The sequence below is a fragment of the Hyperoodon ampullatus genome (assembly GCF_949752795.1).
Source record: "Hyperoodon ampullatus genome assembly, chromosome: 4".
Classification (NCBI taxonomy): Eukaryota; Metazoa; Chordata; class Mammalia; order Artiodactyla; family Ziphiidae; genus Hyperoodon; species Hyperoodon ampullatus.
This window is the reverse complement of record NC_136917.1, coordinates 41,908,204-41,935,776: the sequence shown is the minus strand read 5'-3', so window position 1 is coordinate 41,935,776 and position 27,573 is coordinate 41,908,204. Positions and strand designations below refer to the sequence as shown.

Genomic DNA, 27,573 nt, shown 5'->3' with positions numbered 1-27,573 from the left:
CTCAAGGAGAATTCTTGATAGAAAACAGGATTCATAGGGTCTAAAGAGAATGTACAATTCTAAGGAATAAATTTCATGTTTTGGAGAGAGCTCTGCAATGACCAGAAAGATTGAGCCAGTTTTAGTATAAAAAATTAGGACAATGTTACAGAGGTTGATGGTACACAGATGAGCTAGACTCACTCTACCCCATGTCACTGACTGGTTGGAATGCCATGAGAAACTGACCGAAAAATTGTCCTGCTTCATGAAAGGACTCTGGCACAGTGATATCTGGTCACTGTCTTCCACAGTCAAGGGCATAACACCTTAGAAGCCCACTGGATCCATGACTTAATGAAGGTCATCAATAATGTAGATATTGTCTTCTGCTCGGACAGGCTTCAGAGCTGCATTTTTCAAAGCTCCAATGTGAGAGTCCCTCAACGGAATCACACTACGGAAAGAATAACATGAGTAAGAGAAAAGCAGATCACTTCTCAAGTATGAGCAGTGCATTTGTTTATGTTCAAGCAAGATTGGGTATTTGCATTTCCCAGAACCCCATTCACACAGCCTATGAAATAAATAGAAGCTTTCAGAGTTGTGAACATGAAATTTCAGGAAAGTCTGTTTAATAAGCAGGTAGAAAACCTCAGCAGTAGTTTCAAAAACCTCAGACTGCTCTCCTTCTAGAGTCTCATGTAATAGAATACAAAAATTGAAAATCTAAGGACTTCCCTGATGGTTCAGTGGTAAAGAATCTGCCTTCCAATGCAGGGGACGCAGGTTCGATCCCTGGTCGGGGAACTAGGATTGCACATGCCGTGGGGCAACTAAGCCCATGTGCCAGAACTACTGAGCTTGCAGGCCTCAATGAGAGAGCCCTCATGCTGCAAACTACAAAGCCCACACGCTCTGGAGCCCACATGTCACAACTAGAGAGAGAAAACTCATACACCACAACTAGAGAGAAGCCCATGCATTGCAACAAAAGATCCCACATGCCTCAAAGAAGATCCCATGTGCCACAACTAAGACCCGATGCAGCCAAATAAATAAATAAATATTTAAAAAAAACAAAGAGAGAAAATCTAAGAAGACAAATACCAGACATCAAATTGAAGTACTAAACCAGGATACATATTCTCAAAGGTGGCTAGGAAATGGTTTGGCTAGTGTTTTTCCAGCTGTGGACTGTGACCCTTTAGAGAGGGTTATTAAATCTAGTTAGTGGTCTATATCCTGTTTTTAAGATAAATATATATAAGTATACAAAATATCAGAGCATACTGGTATATTAAAATAGTATTGTTTCATCTAAGTGTATACTAGATCATGGAGTCAAAAATCTTACCATGCCTTAATGGTTAAAATTAGAAAGCCATGGGTTAAATGACTTTTATAACACATATGCTCACACATCAAGTGTATGAATAGGTCATTTGTGGAGTTTTGATATTGCTACTATTTATAATTTGTAGTGTATATAGTTACTACTTTTTATTAGTTAAGCCTGCCCAGAAATGATATGAGATGTACTGCATCTTCACTCAGCTCTGATCTTTAAACAGATTACTCACACATGTGTGGAAACCGTTTAGGTGTCAGTAGCTCAAAATGAGTCAATGTGATATAGGTGCCCCAAAAATAACTTCATGGGGAAATGCTCATTTTTCTTTTTGTTTTGCTTTGCTTTTCCGTATTATACAGTATTTCCTAAAATAAATATTTTCTTTTCTAATTAGGTGACAAAAAGTGAAACTTTAAAAAAAAGTTAACAGCAAAAGGATAAAAATAAACTAAAAGGATGCTATCTTTCATGCTTTTCTGCCTGTAGGGAGTATTTTTTTTCTTCCATTCTTGGAAGCAGATAGTCAAAATTTTCTATAAGTATGGGTTTTGGACTCTAAGAGACATAAGATTGAGTCTTTTACCTGCTGTGGGGTGTGACCTCGGATGTCACTTAACATCTCTAAACCTGTTTTCCAATCTGTAGACTAAGAATAATAACAGTGCCTGTGAGGGGTTTACAGGTTCACTGCTGTGAAGGGCATGACTGCAATAATAAAAGCCAATGTTTATGGAACACTTGCAATATGTTTGGCATAGTTCAAGGCATGTTCTGTGGATTGGCTCATATGATTAACTCAGACATAGGAAAGACTATGTAATAACATCCAATGAAAGAGAACTAGGAATAACAGCTGGCAGCTTAAGAGGGATGGATTTGGAATTGAAGAAAGACCTGTTTAAAGCCCAAGCTGGACAATCACAGAAAGACAAACAAAATGAAAAGGCAGAGGACCATGTCCCAGATGAAGGAACAAAATAAAACCCTGGAAAAACAACTAAATGAAGTGGAGATAGGCAACCTTCCAGAAAAAGAATTCAGAATAATGATAGTGAAGATGATCCAGGACCTCAGAAAAAGAATGGAGGCAAAGGTCAAGAAGAGGCAAGAAATGTTTAACAAAGGCCTAGAAGAATTAAAGAACAAACAAACAGAGATGAATAATACAATAATTGAAATGAAAAATACACTAGAAGGAATCAATAGCAGAATAACTGATGCAGAAGAATGGATAAGTGACCTGGAAGACAGAATGGTGGAAATCACTGCCATGGAACAGAATAAAGAAAAAAGAATGAAAAGAAATGAAGACAGCCTAAGAGACCTCTGGGACAACATAAAACACACCATTTCCATTATAGGGGTCCCAGAAGGAGAAGAGAGAGAAAGGACCCGAGAAAATATTTGAAGAGATTAAAGTCAAAAACTTCCCTAACGTGGGAAAGGAAATAGCCACCCAAGTCCAGGAAGCGCAGAGAGTCCCAGAAAGGATAAACCCAAGGAGAAACATGCCGAGACACATAGTAATCAAACTGACAAAAATTAAAGACAAAGAAAAATTATTAAAAGCCACAAGGGAAAAACGGCAAATAACATATAAGGGAACTCCCATGAGGTTAACAGCTGATTTCTCAGCAGAAACACTGCAAGCCAGAAGGGAGTGGCTTGATATATTTAAAGTGATGAAAGGGAAGACCTACAACCAAGAATACTCTACCCGACAAGGATCTAATTCAGATTTGATGGAGAAATCAAAAGCTTTACAGACAAGCAAAAGCTAAGAGAATTCAGCACCACAAAACCAGCTCTACAACAAATGCTAAAGGAACTTCTCTAATTGGGAAACACAAGAGAATGAAAGGACCTACAAAAACAAACTCAAAACAATTAAGAAAATGGTCATAGGAACATACATATCGATACTCATCTTAAATGTGAATGGATTAAATGCTCCAACCAAAAGACACAGACTCGCTGAATGGATACAAAAACAAGACCCATATATATGCTGTCTACAAGAGATCTACTTCAGACCTAGGGACACATACACACTGAAAGTGAGGGGATGGAAAGAGGTATTCCATGCAAATGGAAATCAAAAGAAAGCTGGAGTAGCAATACTCATATCAGATAAAATAGACTTTAAAATAAAGAATGTTACAAGAGACAAGGAAGGACACCACCTAATGATCAAGGGATCAATCCAAGAAGAAGATACAGCAATTATAAATATATATGCACCCAACATAGGAGCACCTCAATATATGAGGCAAGTGCTGACAGCTATAAAAGAGGAAATTGACAGTAACACAATAATAGTGGGGGACTTTAACACCTCACAACAATGGACAGAACATCCAGACAGAAATTAATAAGGAAACACAAGCTTTAAATGACACAAAGACCAGATAGATTTAATTGATATTTATAGGACATTCCATCCAAAAACACCATATTACACTTTCTCCTCAAGTGCACACGGAACATTCTCCAGGATAGATCACATCTTGGGTCACAAATCAAGCCTTGGTAAATTTAAAGAAACTGAAATTGTATCAAGCATCTTTTCCAACCACAACACTATGAGATTAGAAATAAATTACAGGAAAAAAATGTAAAAACACACAAACACATGGAGGCTAAACAATACGCTACTAAATAACCAAGAGGTCACTGAAGAAATCAAAGAGGAAATCAAAGAATACCTAGAGACAAATGACAAAAACATGATGATCCAAAATCTATGGGATGCAGCAAAAGCAGTTCTAAGAGGAAAGTTTATAGCAATACAACCCTACCTCAAGAAACAAGAAAAATCTCAAATAATCAATCTAAACTTACACCTAAAGGAACTAGAAAAAGAAGAACAAACAAAACCCAAAGTTAGTAGAAGGAAAGAAATCATAAACATTAGAGCAGAAAAAAAATGAAATAGAAACAAAGGAAACAATACCAAAGATCAATAAAACCAAAAGTTGGTTCTTTGAGAAGATAAACAAACCTTTAGACAAACTCATCAAGAAAAAGAGGGAAAGGACTGAAATCAATAAAATTAGAAATGAAAAAGGAGAAGTTACAACAGACACCGCAGAAATACACAGCATCATAACAAACTACTACAACAAACTCTATGCCAATAAAATGGATAACCTGGAAGAAATGGACAAATTCTTAGAAAGGTATAAGCTTCCAAGACTGAACCAGGAAGAAATAGAAAATATGAACAGACCAATCACAAGTAATGAAATTGAAACTGTGATTAAAACCCCTCCAACAAACAGAAGTCCAGGACCACATGGCTTCACAGGTGAATTCTATCAAACATTTAGAGAAGAGCTAACATCCATCCTTCTCAAACTCCTCCAAAAAATTGCAGAGGAAGGAACACTCACAAACTCATTCTACGAGGCCACCATCACCCTGATACCAAAACCAGACACAGACACTACTAAAAAAGAAAATTACAGACCAATATCACTGATGAATATAGATGCAAAAATCCTCAATAAAATACTAGCAAACAGAATCCAACAGCACATTAAAAGGATCATACACCATGATCACATGGGATTTATCCCAGGAATGCAAGGATTCTTCAATATATGCAAATCAATCAATGTGATACACCATATTAACAAATTGAAGAATAAGAAACATGTGATGATCTCAATAGACACAGAAAGAGCTTCTGAAAAAATTCAACACCGGTTTATGATAAAAACTCTCTAGAAAGTGGGCATAGAGGGAAGGTACCTCAACGTAATAAAGGCCATATACCACAAACCCACAGCAACATCATTCTCAATGGTGAAAAACTGAAAGCATTTCCTCTAAGATCTGGAATAAGACAAGGATGTCCAGCCTCGCCACTATTATTCAACATAGTTTTGGAAGTCTTAGCCACAGCAATCAGAGAAGAAAAAGAAATAAAAGGAATACGAATTGGAAAAGAAGAAGTAAAACTGTCACTGTTTGCAGATGACATGATACTATACATAGAAAATCCTAAAGATGCAAAGCAATCCTTATCAAATTACCAATGGCAATTTTTAAAGAACCAGAAAACTACTAGAGCTAACCAATGGATTTGGTAAAGTTGCAGGAAACAAAATTAATGCAGAGAAATCTCTTGCATTCCTATACACTAACAACAAAAGATCAGAAAGAGAAATTAAGGAAACAATCCCATTCACCATTGCAACAAAAAGAATAAAATACCTAGGAATAAACCTGCGTAAAAAGGTAAAAGACCTGTACTCAGAAAACTGTAAGACACTGATGAAAGAAATCAAAGATGACACAAACAGATGGAGAGATATACCATGTTCTAGGATTGGAAGAATCAATATTGTGAAAATGACTATACTATCCAAAGCAATCTACAGAGTCAATGTAATCCTTATCAAATTACCAATGGCATTTTTTACAGAACTGGAACAAAAAATCTTGAAATTGTATGGAGACACAAAAGACTCCAAATAGCCAAAGCAATCTTGAGAAAAAAAACCCAACAGATCTGGAATCAGAGTCCCTGACTTCAGACTATACTACAAAGCTGCAGTAATCAAGACAATATGGTACTGGCACAAAAACAGAAATGTAGATCAATGGAACAGGATAGAAAGCCCAGAGATAAACCCACACACCTATGGTCAACTAATCTATGACAAAGGAGGAAAGGATATACAATGGAGAAAAGACAGTCTCCTCAATAAGTGGTGATGGGAAAACTGGACAGCTACATGTAAAAGAATGAAATTAGAACACTCCCTAACACCATACACAAAAATAAACTCAAAATGGATTAGAGACCTAAATGTAAGACCGGACACTATAAAACCCCTAGAGGAAAACATAGGAAGAACATTCTTTGACCTAAATCACAGCAAGATCTTTTCTCACCCACCTCCTAGAGTAATGGAAATAAAAATAAAAATAAACAAATGGCACCTAATGAAACTTAAGAGCTTTTGCACAGCAAAGGAAAGTATAAACATGATGAAAAGACAACTCTCAGAATGGGAAAAATATTTGCAGAGGAATCAACAGACAAAGAATTAATCTCCAAAATATATAAATGGCTCATGCACTTCAATATCAAAAAAACAAACAACCCAATCCAAAAATGGGCAGAAGACCTAGATAGACATTTCTCCAAAGAAGACATACAGATGGCCAAGAAGCACTTGAAAAGCTGCTCAGCATCACTAATTATTAGAGAAATGCAAATCAAAACTACAATGAGGTATCACCTCACACCAGTTAGAACCGCCATCATCAGAAAAACTACAAACAACAAATGCTGGAAAGGGTGTGGAGAAAAGGGAACCCTTTTGCTCTGTTAGTGGGAATGTAAATTGATACAGCCATTATGCAGAACAGTATGGAGGTTCCTTAAAAAATTAAAAATAGAATTACCATATGACCCAGCAATCCCAGTACTGGGCATGTACCCAGAGAAAACCATAATTCAAAAAGACACATGCACCCCAATATTCATTGCAGCCCTATTTACAATAGCCAGGTCAGGGAAGCAACCTAAATGCCCATCGACAGATGAATGGATAAAGAAGATGTGGTACATATATTGAATGGAATATTACTCAGCCATAAAAAGGAACTGGGTCATTTGTAGAGATGTGGATGGACCTAGAGACTGTCATACAGAGTGAAGTAAGTCAGAAAGAGAAAAACAAATATCGTATATTAATGCATATATGTGGAATCTAGAAAAATGGTATAGATGAACCAGTTTGCAAGGCAGAAATAGAGACACAGATGTAGAGAACAAACATATGGACACCAAGGGGGGAAAGCGGGGGCGGGGAGGGATGAATTGGGAGATTGGGATTAACATATATTCACCAATATGTAGAAAATAGATAACTAATAAGAACCTGCTGTATAGCACAGGGAACTCCACTTCGCTCTACAGTAGAAACTAACACAACATTGTAAAACAACTATACCTCAAAAAAAAAAAAAAAAAGTCCAAGCTGGACCAAATGAAGCAGGCTATTTGGATTTAGAAGTAGGCAGAGATTTCCTACCATTACAGACAGGTGTTTGGGGAAATGACTACATGAATGCATATAAAGAGGATTTCACTTTTCACTGGGCAGTGGGTAGATATGCAAAAAATTCAAACGCTATGAGGCCCAACAACTAATGTAACAGAACAGAGCAGGCTGGGCATGTAACAATGGGGATGGTGGGAAGGGTGGGGAGCTGGAAGCATGTGCCTTAGCCTTTGCCTTTGTATGTCTTCAGCCTGGAGTCATCTTCCTCCAGATCTTTGCAGAACTGCCTTCTGCTCCTTTGGGGCTCACTCACATAGCCTATTGCCCTGCTCTGTATTCCCCATGGCATTTCTCTGCAAGTTCTAAAAGTACCCTGCTTATTCATTTATACGTTTCTGTCTGTTTTGTCCATCTTTTTGGAATTTAGTAGGCATTCAATAAACACTCAATAAACAAAGCACTGAATGAAATCAAATAACAAACCAAACAACCCATTCAAATGTCCCATCAAACAAAATCTGCAATTTAGTTCTCTTGCTCTAAGCGGTCAGGTTTGACGTATTGTTTCTGGAGCAGTTCTGGCGCAATTCCAGGGAAATACAGAGATGCTAAAAATATCACTGGAGGGGCTTACCTGGTGGCGCAGTGGTTGAGAATCTGCCTGCCAATGCAGGGGACACGGGTTCGAGCCCTGGTCTGGGAAGATCTCACATGCCGCAGAGCAACTAGCCCCATGAGCCACAATTACTGAGCCTGCGCATCTGGAGCCTGTGCTCCGCAACAGGAGAGGCCGCGATAGTGAGAGGCCTGCGCACCGCGATGAGGAGTGGCCCCCACTTGCTGCAACTAGAGAAAGCCCTCGCACAGAAACGAAGAGCCAACACAGCCATAAATAAATAATTAAAATTTTAAAAAAAGGCAAAATTCCTTAAAAAAAAAAATATATATATATATATATATATATATATCACTGGAAGGTTGGACAGCAATGGAGGTGCCCATATACTAGATTTTTCAGGATCCAGAGTATAAAATGGAGAGTTCAGAAGGAAAAGAGAGGGAGAGAGAAATTATCCTTATTTTTACTAGAGTAAGAATATCAAAAGGCATTGACACAAACTCTTTCAACCTTACCGTAGTAGCTCCACCTTGTTACCCAGGCAAAAATATCCTAAATTGGGGAAGAAGTGAGAGAAAATTAAACATGTAAGACACAGAGTTCATGAGTTTTTTTTTTCCAAACAAGTATATTATTACTGTTATTACTTTGATATGAACAAAATCTGTACAGACCTCAGAAGCTGAAAAAATTAATTTACAAGAAAATATTTTTAAAAAGAAAGGGAAAAAAAACAATCTGGACCCTCGCCTGATAACTCCAGGTAACTTTTTTTGAATCTGAAGGAGCCAAATAAGCCCCTTAGTGTAAAGTATCTCATGCTTACTAATAGTTTAGTGTATTCACCCACATGTCCCAACTTACTTTAATGCAATTATATTTCACTGTAAAAAAAATGGGGGATTGTGATTCTTCCATAGGTGACAGGTTTTACACACACGCACAACTGGTGGAAGGAGACCAGGAGGCCCTGGATGGCTGCCTTGTGAACCCCTTTGTTCTACTCTTAGCCCTGAAATCATGTATCCCTCTCAATGTCCCATTTGCTTCTTCTGCTAAGTGGGTGTTGTAACACCCTCAAGAATTTCACCCCCTATAGGGACAAAACTTGGTTCTTGAGGGAAGGGGGAAAGGAGGAGTGAACACATCTTATATATTACAATGGTTTGCTGCCTTCCAAACCCCAACTCTACCCAACCAATGCTTATTTCTCCATATTTAAATCATGTTTCTCTCTATGGGACAATAATTTTAAGATAAAGAAAAAATAAAAAAAGAACAAGGTAAAAAACAAGGAAGTTATGTGAAATTCAAATCAGGGGGTGTGTAGGGCTACAGGCAGTTTGGCTCAAGAAAACTCCCGCAGGCACAGTCCTGAGGTGACTTACTTTTGCTAATCATGAAAACCAAAAATGTGAGCAATGATACCAAGGCAGTAACACAGATTCCAATGTAGACTCCCTTATTGGTGCTTATCCATGGATCTTGTGCCAGCGTCACAGGCTTGATCAGCAGATCAAAAAAAAAAGAAAAAAAAAATCTTAGAATTATTGGTAGAAAACATTTCTGAAAATAATGTACACAGACACACTTATCTTTATTGGCCTTTGGCTAGTTCTGGATCGTGAGGGGTAAGACCAAATGATTTAAAGTTATAACCATGTGGTGAAATTCTAAGACAATTTAGAATTCAAAATGTATTTGGGGATGGTGGAAATGTTTTATCTCTTGCTTGTGGTGGTATTTACAGAGGTGTATGCGTTTGTCAAAACTCAAACTGTACACTTCAAATGAGTGTGCTTTATTATAGGTAAATTATACCTATTTTAAAAAATTAATAAGCTATTTTCATAAATAATCCTCTTATGATATTAAAAAAGAAAACAACAATTTTTGTTCCTATATAAGTTGATGTGGTGGTGTTATCTCCAGCTATGTGAATGTGTTCAATTATTAAAATTGGCCCTTGATTACAAAACTTTTTTTTTTTTAACTAGAATTCAAGATTCCATCTATGTCTTTATAAATGGACTTGAAAGTAGATACTCATATACATGGCCCTGCTTAACAATTAAAATGCTGCACAATTGGAAAGAAATACAACTTTATTTAAATCTCCTAGTATGGTTCATAAGGGATCATCACCTCCCGGAATAAAACTGAAATACGCCATGCATCATGTTCAGCCCCTTTACATAACTTAACTCTAATCCTAAAGAGGCCCCACCGGGTAGGTATTTTAACAGAAAGGAAGTGAAGATCAGAGAAAAAGATTAAGTCTCAAGTCTCTTCCTGCATAAGAGTTTAATCTCTGGAGTCAAAATTCCAGCTCTTTTACTTGGTTGCTGTGTGACCCTAGACCTGTTATTTATCCTCTCTGACCCTCTGTTTCTCTGTCTGTCAAATGCAGATTAAATAGGGTTCTTGGGAAAGATAATTTAGGTGCTTCCTGATCAACACTATGAGGAACACAAAGGGTGGTGACTTAGCATATGAGCTGTCCTTGCTTAAAGGGGGAACAGCCAGTGTCTTGGGAGGGAAAAGCTGTGTAATTACCTTACTTGTGGGGGGTAAAGTGGTTACATGGAACATGGAGTTACAGGAAGCAGGCTTTGCTTCCTTTTTAAAAATATTATGTTACATGAAAACCGCAGTTTCATTTTAGAATGTGCAGCTAAGCATAAAGAAAGGAAAACAAAAATCAACCATAATCCCAACATCCAGAAACAGCCACTATTACCATGTTTCATTACATACTCTTCTAGAATTTTATCCTAGTGTTTTTCTTAACAGAAGCAGTTACTATATTCAATATATACTACAGTATATACACTATACACACACACACACACACACACACACACACACATTTTTTGGTCGTGCTGCACGGCATTTGGGATCTTAGCTCCCCAACCAGGGATCGAACCAGCACCCGCTTCATTGGAAGCACAGAGTCTTATTAACCACTGGACTGCCGGGGAAGTCTCTACACTATTTTGGAAGTACATTTTTTCATTTAACAATCAACACTGTCTTCTCATGTCAGTAAATGCACTGCAGTGACAACATGCTTAATGGCAATAAGCGGGCATGCTTAATTGACTAAGTAATTAATCCCTTATTATTGAACATTTAGGTTGTTTATAACATTTTCATGAGTATAAATAGCAGCAATGAACATCTTTTCTTATACATCTTCACGTATTTGTTCAATTCTCCCCCTAATATGGAGTTCAGGAAGTTGATTTACTGGGTCGAAATATATGCTGCTTGGTTTCAGGATACCTGGGAGACACCTTGACATCTTCAGAGTCAAGACACAAAAAGCCCACGATTTTGCCTGTTGTGAACTTGCTCCTATATTGCTTCTACTTGCTGCTAAACATACCTGTCCTGCCAGTAACTGAGGTAAAGAACAATCTCATCATTCAGAATGTTTGTTTCTTTTTTCTTAATCCAGCTATAACAATATAAGTCATTTACATTGTGGCAGTTCTGCTATTTAACAGGCATATACAAATTCAGCACATATCCATCAGATCAATCAGTGCCCATACCATGAGTTGTTAAAATCTTCAATATCATTCCACCAATAGTGGTGCTCTCATTGTCACTAAGGTATGCAACATAAGGCCATTTGATTTCACACTAAATAACCCCACTTTGCCTGAGCTTGAATTTCTCTTACAATGGCCATGCTGCAACTTCTCTCCAATTGTGATCGGGATTACTCTCATACCTGAAGCTCTTTAGGTTTGTTGCTTCCAAGAATTATTTGCACATAGTAAAAGGAAAGTTGGTTCACCCAAGGGAGCCAACAGTAAAGGACCTATTGATAAATTCTTCTAACTTAGAAAGATGAGGTTTTGATGAACATTATAAGAATAAAGCCCCTTAGATTTTTCTCAATCTAACTGTGGAAAAAGTATGACAACGTCCTATAGAATCACAAAGTTTTTCAAGATGTTAGGACCTTAATAAGTCATCATATGGGGAGGTTTATGTATAGAAAGACTCAGAAGTGGCCTCAAAATTTCTATATAGGAGGACAATTGGGTTGAAAGGATATTAGGGGGCCTATGTTTAAGCAAGCACACTTTCATTTATATAACACTTTTAGTTGGGATGGCCCCCATTCCACCACATCAATTCAAAGCACGTTATTTCTCTAACGATCACTGAAGTCGCCCTTGGTATGTAACATTAACGCAAGATCCTTGAATTAATTCACACTTTTTTTCTAATTTTCTGGGCAGGAGAAAGTCTGTTGTGTGTGTGTGTGTGTGTGTGTGTGTGTGTGTGTGTAGAGTAAAATATCACTTTTCAGGTATTTCTGACAACAAGTGCATCTATATAAACTTTTTAAGTTAATTAAAGCATCCCTATTTAAGAGTCAAATTCTTTTCTTCCTTTATTTGAAATGTGTGGACTAGTCTTACAATAACAATCTCTAAATGTAACTTGCTTCCAGGGAGACATAAAAGTGAATCTGGCTAATAAAGTAGGAAGGAATATGCTTACAGTTTGATTGTTATGCCAAAGGGCATCTGGAGACTGGGTCACAGTGCCATACCCATCTGCTCAACAAGAAGGAAAATGAATTAGAAAGACAAAAAGTATTGAATTTTCACTGCAAACACCAAATATATTCACATTGCCTTCTGGTAATGAATGAAAAGTTGAATAATCATATGGCTAAATGCTGTAGGCTTGCAAGAGTTATATTAAGTTACTAACATTTATTAATTTAACCTGTAAGGTTGTGCTTCTTAAACCAGTTTGTCATGAACCCTTCCAAAATGAACACTTTTTTTTCTCTCTGTGGAAAAAAATGCACGTACACAGAAAGTTTACATACAATTTTAGAGGAGTCATAGTGGCCCATTATCAGAACTAGGTTAAAAATTGCCACTTAGGGCTTCCCTGGTGGCGCAGTGGTTGAGAGTCCGCCTGCCGATGCAGGGGACACAGGTTCGTGCCCTGGTCAGGGAAGATCCCACATGCCGCGGAGCGGCTAGGCCCGTGAGCCATGGCCGCTGAGCCTGCGCGTCCGGAGCCTGTGCTCCACAACGGGAGAGGCCACAGCAGTGAGAGGCCCGCGTACCACAAAAAAAAAAAAAAAAAATTGCCACTTAAAGTTATGTAATCAATATTTTCATGACAGCTAAGAAGCTGCCAGTGAGGATGCTCAGAGGCCATTGCACATCCAAAGAGCAGAACCACCCCGTTCAAAATAGTTGTTACATTGGTTTTACATTCAAAATGTGTGTGAAATGTACTAAGATATCTGAAATAGGTGGCATCCAACTCCTATATTATATGCCACAGTGCCTAGACATTGTTGCAGAAGTGCTTTAGAAAATACGTTATATCAGCCCCAAGGCCAAAGTATCTTATACTACCTAAAACCCCAATATAAAAGGATATCATGCCTAAGTTTTGAATACCCAAATTTTAATAGTGTTTGAAATATCTCTTTTGTTATACAGAACATATACTGTTGGCCCTCCTAAGCAACTATAGGTCAAATACAGGTTTCTCTTTTTACTGAGCACTTTATATCCTTATACCAATTTTTTAAACCCCATTTTATTGATGAGGAAACAGATCTGAAATGGTTAAAGTTTCCAACTCTAGTAAAGGACCATAGCCTCAGCTCATAACCACCACACACATTGCATTCCTATTCAGTGAAAATACTGCAGGTCTTACAAATTCCCTAACTACTGACAAAGCTATAAAAATGTCACTGTCCAGGCTTCCCTGGTGGCGCAGTGGTTGAGAGTCCGCCTGCCGATGCAGGGGACACGGGTTCGTGCCCTGGTCTGGGAGGATCCCGCATGCCACAGAGCGGCTGGGCCTGTGGGCCATGGCCGCTGAGCCTGCGCGTCCGGAGCCTGTGCTCCGCAACGGGGGAGAGGCCACAACAGTGAGAGGCCCGTATACCGCAAAAAAAAAAAAAAAAAGTCACTGTCCAGTGGCAATGAAACTGGACTAACTATATCCCCCCAAATTTTTACACTTTACATTACTGTGTCTACATTTTATTCATTCCGACACTACTTAGAGAGCCAAAGACAATATCTACAGTTTAGGCTCTGTGTTATGATTTGTGTTATAACCTTAAGTAAGTCCTTCAGGTACAGAATGGATGATGTTGCAAAAACAGCATAAAAAAAAAATAAAAACAGCATGGATTTGAGTCAAATAAAACTTGACTTCAGTGCTGACAACATCCCTTGGCAATGTGACCTTGATCAGGTCCTTTGCATATACATTTATGTATGTATGTATGTATTTGTATATATTTATATTTCTAGCTGGGGTAACCTTGAACTACAAGCTGTTGATAGCACTTGTCTGTCTCATAAAGTTGTCACATTAGAAGATGCACTAAACACCATATTAGACAAATATCAGCTATTACTATTATGTTATAATGAAAGGAGCAATAGGGGGAGGAACACAGTACAATGGACTTTCCAAACATCACGTCCTTCCTTCCTCACAAACACGCAATGAGGAATGCAACAACTTGCCCATGGGCACGCAGCTAGTAACTGACAGTTGAATTGGAAGCTGTCAATCCCCAAAGCAGAACTAAAGAGCCTCCCCAGTCTGGCAATGGCAATGAGGAAGGTCTGCCCTGAAAGAATTAAATAGGTAATGTATGACAGTTTGCTGGCACATCCATCTGTCAAAAGGTGGGTAGCAGGCCATATGATGCCCAAACTTCCTTCCAGATTAACATTCTTTGCTTTGTGAGGCTTTAACCCACAGAATTCTGACTGGGGCACTTGTAAGGATTTGGCTGGAGAGCCTCACAGACACTGACAAGATGGCAGCAGTCACAGAAGTCATGGGGACACAGCTCCTCCAATGTCTGTTCCATTCTGGAAAGCTCTACTTTGATCAGGTTTTAGTGACATATTTTAGAGAATGATTCTCCACTCCTACTTTCTTCTTCCTCATCGCATAAAAGTGTGGGTTGCAGCTGCTCCTACTGCTGTCACTTTGTATTTTAATCTACTTTTACTTTGTTTCTGTGCCCGGAAACAGTTCACACTAAGGAGTCCACTTTCAAAACCAAATGTCACCTTTGGCTAATCCCAAGTGAATTGGTCCCTCTCTGAGTTTCACTTTGGGTCCATTTTAAACTAACCAGCTTCCAGGAATGACTGGCAAAAGGTAGGCCATACTGGGGGTCCACTACAGATTGGCAACTCCTGAGCACGATGAGCCATATGCACGAGGAGTCTTGCAAAGCTTGACCTTGTTTGGATGCATCACAGGCACAAGGACACATAAGCTAGCTCTGCATTACAAAGGGGTTCCGCATGTGGCACTCCCCAAATTTACCACCATAGGTAATAGAGGTAGCTGGGAAAGATGACAGGACTCAGCATCACCTTTCTCCATCACAGGAAAGACAGGTCAATCTTACATCTCAAAAGAATATGGACCTATCCAAATTGGGGAGAGTGGGGAAGACTTTTGGAGGGTGGAATAGCAGAATCTCAGTGGGGCATGCCTCTTTGGTGCCAGTGTCATGTGTCCTCAACCCATCTTAAAGTGTCCATGTGAAATGAAAACTTGACAAGGCAGAAGGGGAGCCTCCTGGCTCTACATATCCTCTGGGTCTTAGAGGAAGCATAAACACAGGTGACCAGTTTGGTCCAGACCAGCTTAGTTTGGATTTAATTGTTTTAAGGCTCTGGCCCAAGGGAGTAAGCCCAATACTAAGTTTGAAGTCAAAGCTGGTTCATTTAATTTAGAAAAATACTGATATGCATGTGGATGTTCCCAAATGATATAAGCTGTCTATGCCGCTCAGTTGTATGTATTTCTGGACATTCTAAGTAATAGCCATAATTGCCACTAAATCTATCACTTACCTTTTAACGGTGTCCCAAGATCTTTATCTCACTAAATCTTTGCAAGAATTCTACAAAATCAGTAACATTCCATCCATTTTACAAAGGATAAAAACTGATTCAAAGAGGGTAAGACGTTTGTTCAAGTCGCATAGCTGACTGGAGTAGCCAGTGTTGGCACTCAAGGCAGATCTGTCTTATTCCAGAATATGTGTTCTTAACAATGTGCCAATGTTCATCAAAATTTGAAAGCTCCCAGGTGTTCAGGAAAGAAACGGAAGTTACCTGTTGAGCAAGAGTGCGATGGTGAGCCGGTTATATTTGTTTCTTGCTGTGTGGTAGGCTGGGTTTCCGCTCTCTGCGTTGGAGAAGATAAAGAAGCTACTGGAATGACAAGAATGGGAGAATGGTGTTCAATTTGTGGAGGAAAATTTCCACCCCCAAGAAAAGTAAAAAAAAAAACTAAAATCAGGAGTTACCCTTTGACTCTTTCTTAGAAAATATTCAAGGATGGCCTTCAGGCGTTATACTGCCATATAAGTATGTCATTATCATGAATAAATCTGATCTAGGGAATGATCTGGAGAGCTTATCAATAGACAGAATTATTTCACTTTTTATACTCCTAGGATCCCCCTAGAGCCTACAACAGTGCATCTTATGTAGGACACCCAATTAAACTTTTTTTTTTTTTTTTTTTTTTTTGCGATACGTGGGCCTCTCACTGTCGTGGCCTCTCCCGTTGCGGAGCATAGGCTCCGGACGCGCAGGCTCAGCGGCCATGGCTCACGGGCCCAGCCGCTCTGTGGCATGTGGGATCCTCCCGGACTGGGGCACGAACCCTTGTCCCCTGCATCGGCAGGCGGACTCTCAACCACTGCGCCACCAGGGAAGCCCTAAACTTTTATTCATACCAATGACGTTGCACTTTTGTGGAGCAGGGCCTTGAGGTGGGCACTAATCCACTCTCCCCGCATCACAAGAACCCCAGTCTGGATTTCCTCACCTTATTCAAGTTCCTAATTATCCATCCACACATCTTTCCAGGGAGATGCACACTGACCAGCATGGAAAACATACTGAGAATATTTAACTCCTTGAGGTCCCTTTAAGGTCACAGTACTGTCCAATGTCTGAGTCTTGGTAATGAGCCTCAAAGCAATGTTCCTGGTACCTTGGCTCCTTCTGCAGTTGTGTTTTGGTCACTCTTTTTATAAGACTGATTTCCTGTGTTATCTGATTCATCTTCCATTTCTCACCAAAAAGCTTCACCAAGAGTACTCAGGGTTATGTTTCCTTTTCCTTTCTTGAAATCTCTTCTTTATTTTCTATCAGACATTTCACGTTACCTGCAGAGTTGACCACTTGCCTCTTCATAAGATCTTTACATCCCTTCCTCTTAGAGCACCACAGAAAATTAGAGCAAGTTAGTGGTGCTGGCTGGACAAGAGTTCCCAAACCTGGGCTTTCCTCATTGCCTCTCACTGGTCTTTCTCTTTCCACTCCCCCACCATGGTCTTCCCATTTCAACATCATCTCTTCTCTTGTTTTGAACTGTCTTTTGTTTTTGGTGGGGTTTGTTTGTTTGTTTTTGCTTTCCTCTAATGCTCAAATCTGTAACAGGATGTGTCTCTCTTTAGGAACAATAGGAACTAAGAACAGGATGAATCAGAAAGTCAGATGATCAGCATCTTCAGTCAACTTAAATCCATGCAAAAGACCTCTTGAGCTTAACTCCATCCCCTAGTTTGGGTCTTTGTGGTCATCTTTCTTTTCTTCTCTGCTCCTACAACTTTACATCCAACCAGTGCATGAATATTTTAGGCAACTAGCATGGACGGGGCACAGAGCACAGAGAGGGAATGGATGTAAAGATAAATTCCCCTGCCCTGGATCTGCTCCAGTGTTCACCTCCTTTCTATACTGTAAAGTTCAACTCTAAACTCAAACTCTTTAGGAAACTATCAGGATGCCTCTAAGACTCAACTAATACTATCCCCCAGGAGGTCACATAAACAAACACTTTCCTTCTGAAACTCGGCTTTAAACAAAGGCTGTAACTTACGCATGTTCACCAAACAAGGAGCACTAAGCCATCCACCTCTGCAGGCACAAACTATTAAGAAGCTAAATCAATATTGAGAAAGTCAACAGATGCTCTAGTGTGTTCGCTGCCTGGAACAAAACTATTTTTCTTACAAAGTTTTATGGCTCTAAAATCCCAGTTTTAACCTAAAGATGTCTCTTTAAAACTCAGTTCAAAGTCCAATCCTTCAGATCCCTCCTGGTTGAATATAGACATTATTCAACAGGAATGAAGGGAAATCAATATGTTCCATCAGACTTTTTCGGCTAAAAGGTTGTGACATTTGTGTTATTCCTCAGGATCCAGGGCCACTTTAAAGTGCCAAAGGGTTGTGGAGGCTTTGAGAATCTCCACTAAAAAGTTACATTTTTAATCCGAAAAATAGAAAGTTTGAACCTAAACATGTCCTCAGAATGGCAAGCTATTTCCCCAGCTTTAAGTCAAATTATTCTCCACTTGTATTAACCTAAACTTTAATCTAACAAAAAGTTGAACTATGAACTATGTAGCCAGAATTGAAAAAAAAAAAACGTGTGCACTCTAAATCCCATAGTCCTTAAATCTGATGTTTACTTTGTCATCAGTATAAATAGCATTACTCTGCTACATAAATAAACTAAAGGATGCCAGAAGCAAAACTGTGTAAGTCACCGACACCCTGACACCTGAAAAAACAGGGTAATTGTATGAAGGCTTTTCCAGTGAGAATGTCAGATCAGGACAAATTCATCCAAACATAAGCTCTATGTTCATAATAGAAGGCAGCAAAGGCCCAACATTCAAATTAAAGGGGACAATCTTGACTCAACCATTTCCTATTCGTATGACTGTCAACACTGAACTTAGACTCTGTGCCTCGGTCCTCACAAATGTAAAATAGGATTGAATCACACCTACAAGGCATAGGATTGTCATAAGAATGAAGTGGCTTAATACTTGTAAAGTTAGCATGGTTCTAGACACAGGAAACAGAGTAAACATTAACTTCACTGAAATCTTATCCTCAAGTGTTGGGTGAGACTTCAGAATGGATTAAATGATCTCTATTCAGAGCTCCTTGTAAGGACAGAATCTCATTCACCTGACCCTGTTCTGGCATTCCCTATTTTTCCTCATAAGTCTGTGTTCAACTGGGCCAAATCCCCACCATCCTCCTTAGATGTCCAAGATCAGTGGTCTGGCTTTTTTATTCCTTTTTATTTTTATTTTTTTGCTATTAATGAATTCCTTTGAGAATCTGATAAAAAGCTATAGGGTCCCCTCACTCTGAAGATGATTATACATACAAAAGGTGACTATAACATGGGACGGAGGTTCACAGATTCTGTGAAGCCAGGTTTGGAAGCCTGTTCAAATCCTTACCCCAGATTGCACTTCTGCCTTAACACAACACCCTGGATGGTCTATATCCTCTCCTTTAAAGCCTGCTGGGCTCAGAAGCACATCTGTTTACCTGGCTGGAGGTTCTTTGTGTGTGCTGGCACTGGAAGAGCAGAGGTAGAGGCCCTCGTTGTCGCTGGAGCAATGGTGACCGTCGTTGTTGGTAGAGCAGTAGTGGTCGTCATTGGTGGTGGAGTAGTAGTAGTGGTAGTTGGTGGAGTAGTAGTAGTGGTGATCGTTGTTGGTGGAGTAGTATTAGTGGTGATAGTTGGTGGTGGAGCAGTAGTGGTCATCGCTGGTGGTGGAGCAGTAGTGGTTGTCATTGGTGGTGGAGTAGTAGTGGTGGTAGTTGGTGGAGTGGTAGTAGTAGTCGTCGTGGTAGTTGGTGGAGTAGTAGTAGTGGTGGTCATTGGTGGAGTAGTAGTGGTCATTATTGTTGTCGTAGGTGGAGCTAGAAATCAACATAAAAGCAAGGATTCATCAAGCAGCAGGAAACAAGAGTCGCGTGCTGGGCCTGTGCACCAACACAACCACTGGGACTGTCCCCAGGCAGAAGTGAGCACTTATCTCCCATGAACTCAGAGTTCTCCTCATTGGTGAACTACAATCTGTGACTGAAGAGGGAGTGAAGACATGTTCACAACAAGGACACACCTGCATTGAAAGGAGTATATATGGGGAGGCTTGGAGATAAAAAAATGACACCTGGGATTTGTATCATAGCCCTTTGAAAAGACTAGTCCCGCACATCAGATTTATGTATCTTCATAAACGTCTGTGAGGTAGGGGAAAAAGTCTAGAGCCCGAAGCCGTGTTTGTCCTCAGTGGCATGTAACTAGGACCTAAATAGTAGTTCGCAAGAACCAGAATATCTACCAAATAAATAGCATTCCATTCAGTCAGTCCTAAGGGTACCCTCCCAACAGACCTGTATCCTAATTGTGGATTAATTCACACCATTAACATACGCTAGATAACATAGATGCCTTGTGAGTTTGGTTTGAAGGTGGACTAGACCTTTTAAGGTTCCTTCCTTCCTAAGGGATAATAACAAAAGGTAATGACTTTGTCTCTTTCCAGAGTCAGAAATGGTATAGGACTCCAAACCACTTACTGAAGTCCTCAGAGCTACCCAGAGAAGAACTGCAACTAGGATTAACCCAAAACACAGCGCCTGGCACAAAAGCAGAAATTGTAGGATTGAATCAAGAATGTGTACATTTTTCTCACCAGGCATCTTTTTTGCCCACAAGAAGTATTCTTAAATTTCAACTCTACTAACTATAAATTAGAACCTCAAATCTTTTGAATAGGAGACAATTGGTGTGAAAACTCTTTTGAGGGATTGAAGTCAATTTAATTTGGAAACTAACTAATTTTTGCCTTAAAGAAGAAAAATGTTTTTTTCAACAAATATTTATGAGTGTCTATTATGTACAAGGCATTAGTAAATGTTTTAGGCTTTGGGGATCCTGTGATCTCAGTGGTAATTGCTCAACTCTGTCAGTGTGAAAACAGCCATAGACAGTATATAAACTAATGGGTGTGTCTGTGTTCCGATAAAACTTTATTTATAAAACTGTTGGTGAGTCTGTTTTATAATCCGATCTGGTCCTAGGGCTACAGTTTGCTGACCCTGCTCTAACAGTGTAGTCAGAGGTTTTTAAGAAGAGTGCAATCCAATCCCCTCCCTTCAGTTTGAAATCAAATCTAGAGAAAAAAGGAAGAAAGCAAAAAAGCCTGATCAAAGGCTATAAAAAGGAAGAAACCTAATTGGCTAATTAACTAATGTGTCTTCCTCAGTGGTAAGTATTTCCTGAGGAAGAATCTAGGAAACTAAGGGTAGAGGAGCTGCTGAGGAAGAGCCCTAACAGAAGGTTGAAAAGTAAGCTGATTCTGTGAAAAGTGCAAGAAAACTTAAGCAAAGAATTGGATTGGAGGCAGAGAGTCACTTTGGCTCAGTTACGGACCCGTTTCCCACTGGACAGAGCAGTGGCTTTGTAAATATTCATCTATTAAAGAATTTCTAAGCACTCTAAAAGTCCCCTACTGGGACCTCCCTGGTGGTGCAGTGGTTAAGAATCCGCCTGCCAATGCAGGGGACAAGGGTTCGAGTCCTGGTCTGGGAAGATCCCACATGCCATGGAGCAACTAAGCCAGTGCGCCACAACTACTGAGCCTGCGCTCTAGAGCCTGCAAGCCACAACTACTGAAGCCTGAATGCCTAGAGCCCGTGTTCCGCAACAAGAGAAGCCACTGCAATGAGAAGCCCACGCACTGCAATGAAGAGCAGCCCCCTCTGTCTGCAACTAGAGAAAGCCCGTGCGCAGCAACAAAGACCCAACACAGCCAAAAATAAATAAATTAAAACAAAACAAAAACAAACAAACAAAAAGTCCACTACTAATTTCTTTCTCTATTCTTTTAAAAAAATATTCAGCCAGACCAATCAGATAATTTCACAACTCCAAAAATAATCTCTTCTCCACACATTGCCTCATCACGTGTCTATAGTGCCAGCCTCTTTTGGCTTCCTTAAATTGCCTCCTACATATAGGTTCCCCAGAGTCAGCTATTTGCTGTATCAGAATTGACCTTATTTTACCTGCCTTTATAAAGGACACAAGCCAAGTACAAAAGTTGGGAGATTGCAATATTAAGTTCATTTAAATCAAAAAAGAGTCATAGCTTATGAAGGCCACAGGTACTGGATTCTGTTGTCAATAGAAGACTTTAGTGGGAGAAGGTTCATTAGGAAAGAGCACCAGAAACCAGGAAATCCTGAAGAACCTGCTCCTTTCATCAAATGGCAAGAAAAATTAGGATGTCTACATCAAGGTGGAAAAATGTAAACTTCCCAGATTTTTGGATTTTATGAAATTCTTAAAAGCAACAGGTGAACGTTATTGAGATGCAAATGTTTTCATACTGCAATAAGGCCATTTTATTTTTTCAACAGTCAATTTAGTGATATGGTGTGAAATATGCTTCAAAAAATCCGAGACAGGACAGAGGGAGGGGGTGAAACTATATAGGCTTATACAATGTATATGCAACAAGACTGAATTGATAGATTGTTAAAGCCAAATGATATATCTACTTGACAGGACCTTATATTACCTATTTTATACATATGAATTCTCTATAAGTCTTGAAATGTTAAGAAAGGACACTTGAGAATTCTTCTAAGACATAACCTCAGAGAAAAGGGCAGTTCTTCAAGTGGAATAAATTTACCTCCATAAAAATGTTCACTATATTTCACTGTGGAACAGTGAATGCTTTTTCATGAACCAACTAGCATTTTTGAAGCACTGCTTTAGGAGATGGTTTGCTGACTGGGAAGATCCTAGACTATGGTCTTGAATCAAGGTTAGTCTTTTTTTTTAATTAATTTATTATTTATTTTATTTATTTTTGACCGTGTTGGGTCTTAACACTTCATTCTACACAAATAGAAGTTATTCTATTCCAAAAGTTATTAGAAAACAAGATTATAGGAACTTCCTCTGTCCCTATTAAAGAAGAGAAAGTTAATAACAAACAGAAAACTCTTATCTCTGGGAACCCACAGGAAGTGATCAAAGGAAGGAGGAAGACAAGCTCACCTGGCTTTATACTCAAGTCTAGGGTGATTTTCATATCATTGAACCACCCTCTCTTCTCAACACGGCAACAATACAAGCCACTGTCAGCCTGGGCTGCATTCTCTATGGTCAAAGACACATCCCCTCCACCAATGTTTCCGTTTAGCTTATAACGTTTGTCCTTCTGAAAGGTGACACTGTATCCATTAGTCCAGATAATGTCACTTCCGCAGTGAGTTAAAGGACATGCCCCTCGGCCCCAGCACATGCTCACAACTTCTCCACCATAGGTGCAGGGTAGCCTGACAGACTGACCCACCACTCCAGTCACTCGTGGGTAAGACGTTACACCATCTGTAAATAAAGAGAAACCAGAGCATGAGGTCTCAATATTTTAACTTTAATTTCATTCTCATTTTTTTCTTTATATAGCTTCTTTGGTTTGTAATCATCTGACTATATCTTGAGTTTTAAAATTTAGTATAAGCATTTTTCTATGTTAACATATTCTTTAGCAGCATTACTATTTACTAGATATATTTGTAGATAAAACATCATATAAACGTTTTTCTGTATTCAGGATTATTTCCTAATAGGAAAAGATTTCCAAGAAAGAAAGTATCAGGATAAAAGGCAGAAATATATTCAGTCTCTTGGTGAATATAACCAAATTTCTTTCCAAAAGGTTTGAAACAAATGATACTCCAGTAATGCATGAGTGTTTGTGTACTTCATCCTGTGTTTGACAGCTATCTGCTTCTTTAATAGGTAATACATACATGTGGCTTTTCCTTTCCCCTAGATTCAATCACTGTCTCAGTTGAAATCCGTTTTTAAAAGTCTACGGCAGGGCTTCCCTGGTGGAGCAGTGGTTGAGAGTCCGCCTGCTGATGCGGGGGACATGGGTTCATGCCCCGGTTTGGGAAGATCCCACATGCTGTGGAGCGGCTGGGCCCGTGAGCCATGGCCACTGAGCCTGCGCGTCCGGAACCTGTGCTCCGCAACGGGAGAGGCCACAACAGTGAGAGGCCTGCGTACTGCAAAAAAAAAAAAAAAAGTCTATTGCATTTAAAATTTTGATTTTCAATTTTTATTGCAATTTTAAAAATTGCTATTGCAAATAAAGTCACCTCACAACCTCTCTCTTATTTAAAAAAAAAAGCAGAGCTAATGTTTTACTTAAAGCATCATTGACTAGAAGGCAGAAGCCTAGTAAACTCTTTAGAAATCAGTTCTTAGAAAAAAGGGTTTATAATAGTTTCAGGAGGAACTGAGGCTTATCATGCTTTACGATCAATCCAAAAAATTTAAGCAGGGATCCTTTCTCGTGAGTTGATGACAGCCCTGCAATGCAGGTGGTAAGGTCCACTTACCCAGGTGAAACCAAAAAATTGGAGAATATTCGATCAAATACTAAATTTTGCCTCTTAAAAACAAATAGGCAGGAAAACTCTCTCCTGTGGCAGTGGCTTAAAAATCCCTGCATTGCCAAATGCAGTCTGGGTGGTCCTTGAAAGAAATCTGAGATTCAACAGTTAATCATAGTTAAGACTGAGCTGTGAGTTTGGGAAATGCTCTGGGAATAAAACACTCATTGTTACATAAATTAAGAGTCTATATTTTTCACTGGAATTCTGAAAATATTTAATTTTGCTTAATGTCATTTTTGGACTACAAAGGTAATACATGTTAATTATAAAAATTTAAGGTTTTTTTTTTTTTTGCGGTACGTGGGCCTCTCACTGTTGTGGCCTTTCCTGTTGCGGAGCACAGGCTCCGGACGCGCAGGCTCAGTGGTCATGGCTCATGGGCCTAGCTGCTCCGTGGCATGTGGGATTTTCCCGGACCAGGGCATGAACCCATGTCCCCTGCATCGGCAGGCGGACTCTCAACCACTGCGCCACCAGGGAAGCCCAAAATTTAAGTTTTAGAAGTATAATTTAAAAATGTACTTTCCTCACATTCCCACCTCTAGAGATTGTTTTTAAAACTTAGGATATGTCTATTTCTAAAATTTTCCCCTATCTCGTAGAATGTTTTGAATTAACAGTTTTCTTTAAAAAATTTTTTTTGGCCACACCGGGAGGCATGTGGGATCTTAGTTCCCCAACCAGTGATCAAACCCTCGCCCCCAGGAAAGTTAAAATATTTTCCTTTTAAAAGAAATAGTTGCACATGTTTAAAAAAATCAAAAGGCACAAAATGGTACAATAAAGCACTCGTCTCCTTCCCACCCTATCCCCTTTTCTTCTTCCCGTCCCCTCCCACACCGTGATAACAACTGTTACTCTTTCCTACATGCACTTGAGTAGTTCATGCATACACAACCATCTACCTACTCCTTTTTTTGGTTTCAACACAAATGGCAGCACATGTCATCCTGTACTGCATCGTGCCTTGTTCACCTACCCATAGATTTTGTAATTCTTAGCATTTATGAAATTTCTTTGGTTTAAGGTGTCAGCCTGGTGCTTTACTCACTAGTTGACCCCATTACCTTCCAACAAAGCCCAAGAACATCTACTCTCCCCCCCCACCCCCCACCCCCACCACACTCCCCCTTCCTCAGCGCTTCCAAAGAACAGCCCACCTATTCACTTACCTATCAGAAGGAGTATGAGGCCCAGGATGGCTATCCACGGATGCATGATGGTATCGGCCTGAAGGAAAGACAGAGCACGCTGGTTGGTGTGCCCCCAAACCAGACGGTATCAAAACGAGTCTTAATTCTCAGATTGCAACTTCTCCTTTCACCCTGATGGGGGGCATCACATAAGACTACCTGCTGGAAAAAAGACCACGCAAAGGCTTCAGGTCTGTTACCTCCAGTGACTGAGGGCTCTGCCCCTTCCAACAGAAAGGCAAAGGTGTCCTCTGAAGCAGTCCCCTCCTCCCCAGCTCCTTTCCTATACTTTCCAAACTGACTCCAGGTGCTGACAGAGGAGATAAGGGAGCAAACAGGAAGGAAACCAGAGGCCGGCTTAGCCAAGGACACCAGAGCAAAGACCAGACTTCCCGTGGCAAAGGTGCACTTACCCTTTGCCTCGAAGATGAGAGTCAACTGGCCTTCTGGAGAGGGCAGGGGACTTCCTTCCTGCTCTGTGGCCACAATGGCTAGTCCCCAGCCTCAGTCAAATTGTCAAGTGCCCACTGATATAAAAATGCACAACATGAGAGTTGTGAGTTTCAGTTTTCTTTGGGGACTTACTGAGGACTATCTTTGGCCCAGGAGACTGCCTTCCAGCGAGTTCTGAGGAACCTCTCCCAAGAGACAAAGGTGGAGAGATAAGCATATATATGATTTTGGAGAAGTACAATCAGGCACACATCTCGGTAGAAGGTTGCCGCTGGTCACAAGGAACAGATATCTCAGTTAATGACTAGTGCTTTTCTAAGTACGGGAAGATGAAAGAAATTTGGATTCATAAAATTTTCTCCTGAAAATATCTAACTATCTGAAGGCCTGTTCAACCAGTTTTCCCAGAGCACAGAGTGCCATTCCTGATCACTGCCCTGAACTCCTTTCAGGGTGTATTGAACATCAGTGACTACAGTAGCTAGTGACTTAAATCTTATAGAATCAGATGGAGAGTGACACTGTTTAGCTGGCAGTGCCCCCTCATGGTTATAAATTCAATCATTATTTGGGAGGCAGTTCAGGACCATTTTATCCCACGGTGCTAAGAATACTCTTTCCTCAGTCAGGCCAGGATTCTGTTGATCCTCAGTTTGCTATTATTGGACTAGGCACTGCTAATAGTAGCTAAAAGTCTCTGGACCACCTGTCTTACTAGTCTGCTACGGTCCAGGCAAAGATTCCCTCTTGTTGCTTCTTCCCATATCGAGAGTTACACTATTACAATCTTGAGTTCATAAAGAAATATATATATGTGTGTGTCAATCATTTCAAGTTGCCTAGTCATCATTTTTATCAGAGGCTCAGTCACGTGTTTGGTAATGCAAGAAACAACAATCTTGTAAAATACGCAGAATACAAATAATATAGCTAGTAGCATTAATAGGGTCATAAGTAAATATTTAAGCCAAGAGCTTCCATTAGGTGCGGTCCAGTATATTCCCAGCTCATCTGACTCAGTCTCTCCTGTACCAATTGCTATCTTAAAAGTAATGAAATATTGGTATTGTTCATAAGGCACCCAGCCTAATTTCCTAGTGTAATTAGGCTGATTATCCTTAGTTTAACTGTTCCCAGTATAAGGGAGCTTTTAAACTTAAATGACTTAAGTAGTCTGGTGGTAGTCATATAAATCCACCCCATAACTGAAGGAGGGTCCCTCCTAATAAATGGAAAGTTATATTCTTTGACTGAAATTTAGCTTGTTCTTATTGAGCTTGAGTAACTTTAAAAGAAAATTCATATGTATAGCCATGGTCAGAGCAAGTACCATTGACTGGCCAAGTGAGAGGGTCCCATCTAGTAATATCAATATAGCTCAAACAGAACTATAACTTCTTTCTTCTAAAATAAATTTCCTAAGGGCCATCCAATTAGAGCCTTGGAGAGGAGAAATCCACCAAGGTAACCCAGAAATACTGGATGTAGGTAATTGGCCATAAACCCAACAATTGGATTAATTTCTAAACTCTGTGTAGGATTTATGCCCATGATAGAAAAACATGGATTTATGCAAAAGTCCAAGAAATTATTATAAA

General features: G+C 39.6%; 1 protein-coding gene across 1 annotated transcript; it reads right to left on the bottom strand.

The window, feature by feature from the left end:
* Positions 1–333: 333 nt before the first annotated feature.
* Positions 334–25,547, bottom strand: HAVCR1 (hepatitis A virus cellular receptor 1; the record flags this gene model as incomplete). The annotated part of the gene is made up of 8 exons (XM_079701527.1): positions 334–436; positions 8,488–8,524; positions 9,361–9,475; positions 12,494–12,549; positions 16,132–16,227; positions 19,386–19,763; positions 22,921–23,253; positions 25,502–25,547. 8 exons carry the CDS (start codon positions 25,545–25,547, stop codon positions 334–336), a joined length of 1,164 nt encoding a protein of 387 aa, XP_079557653.1.
* Between the last annotated feature and the right edge of the window lie 2,026 nt (positions 25,548–27,573).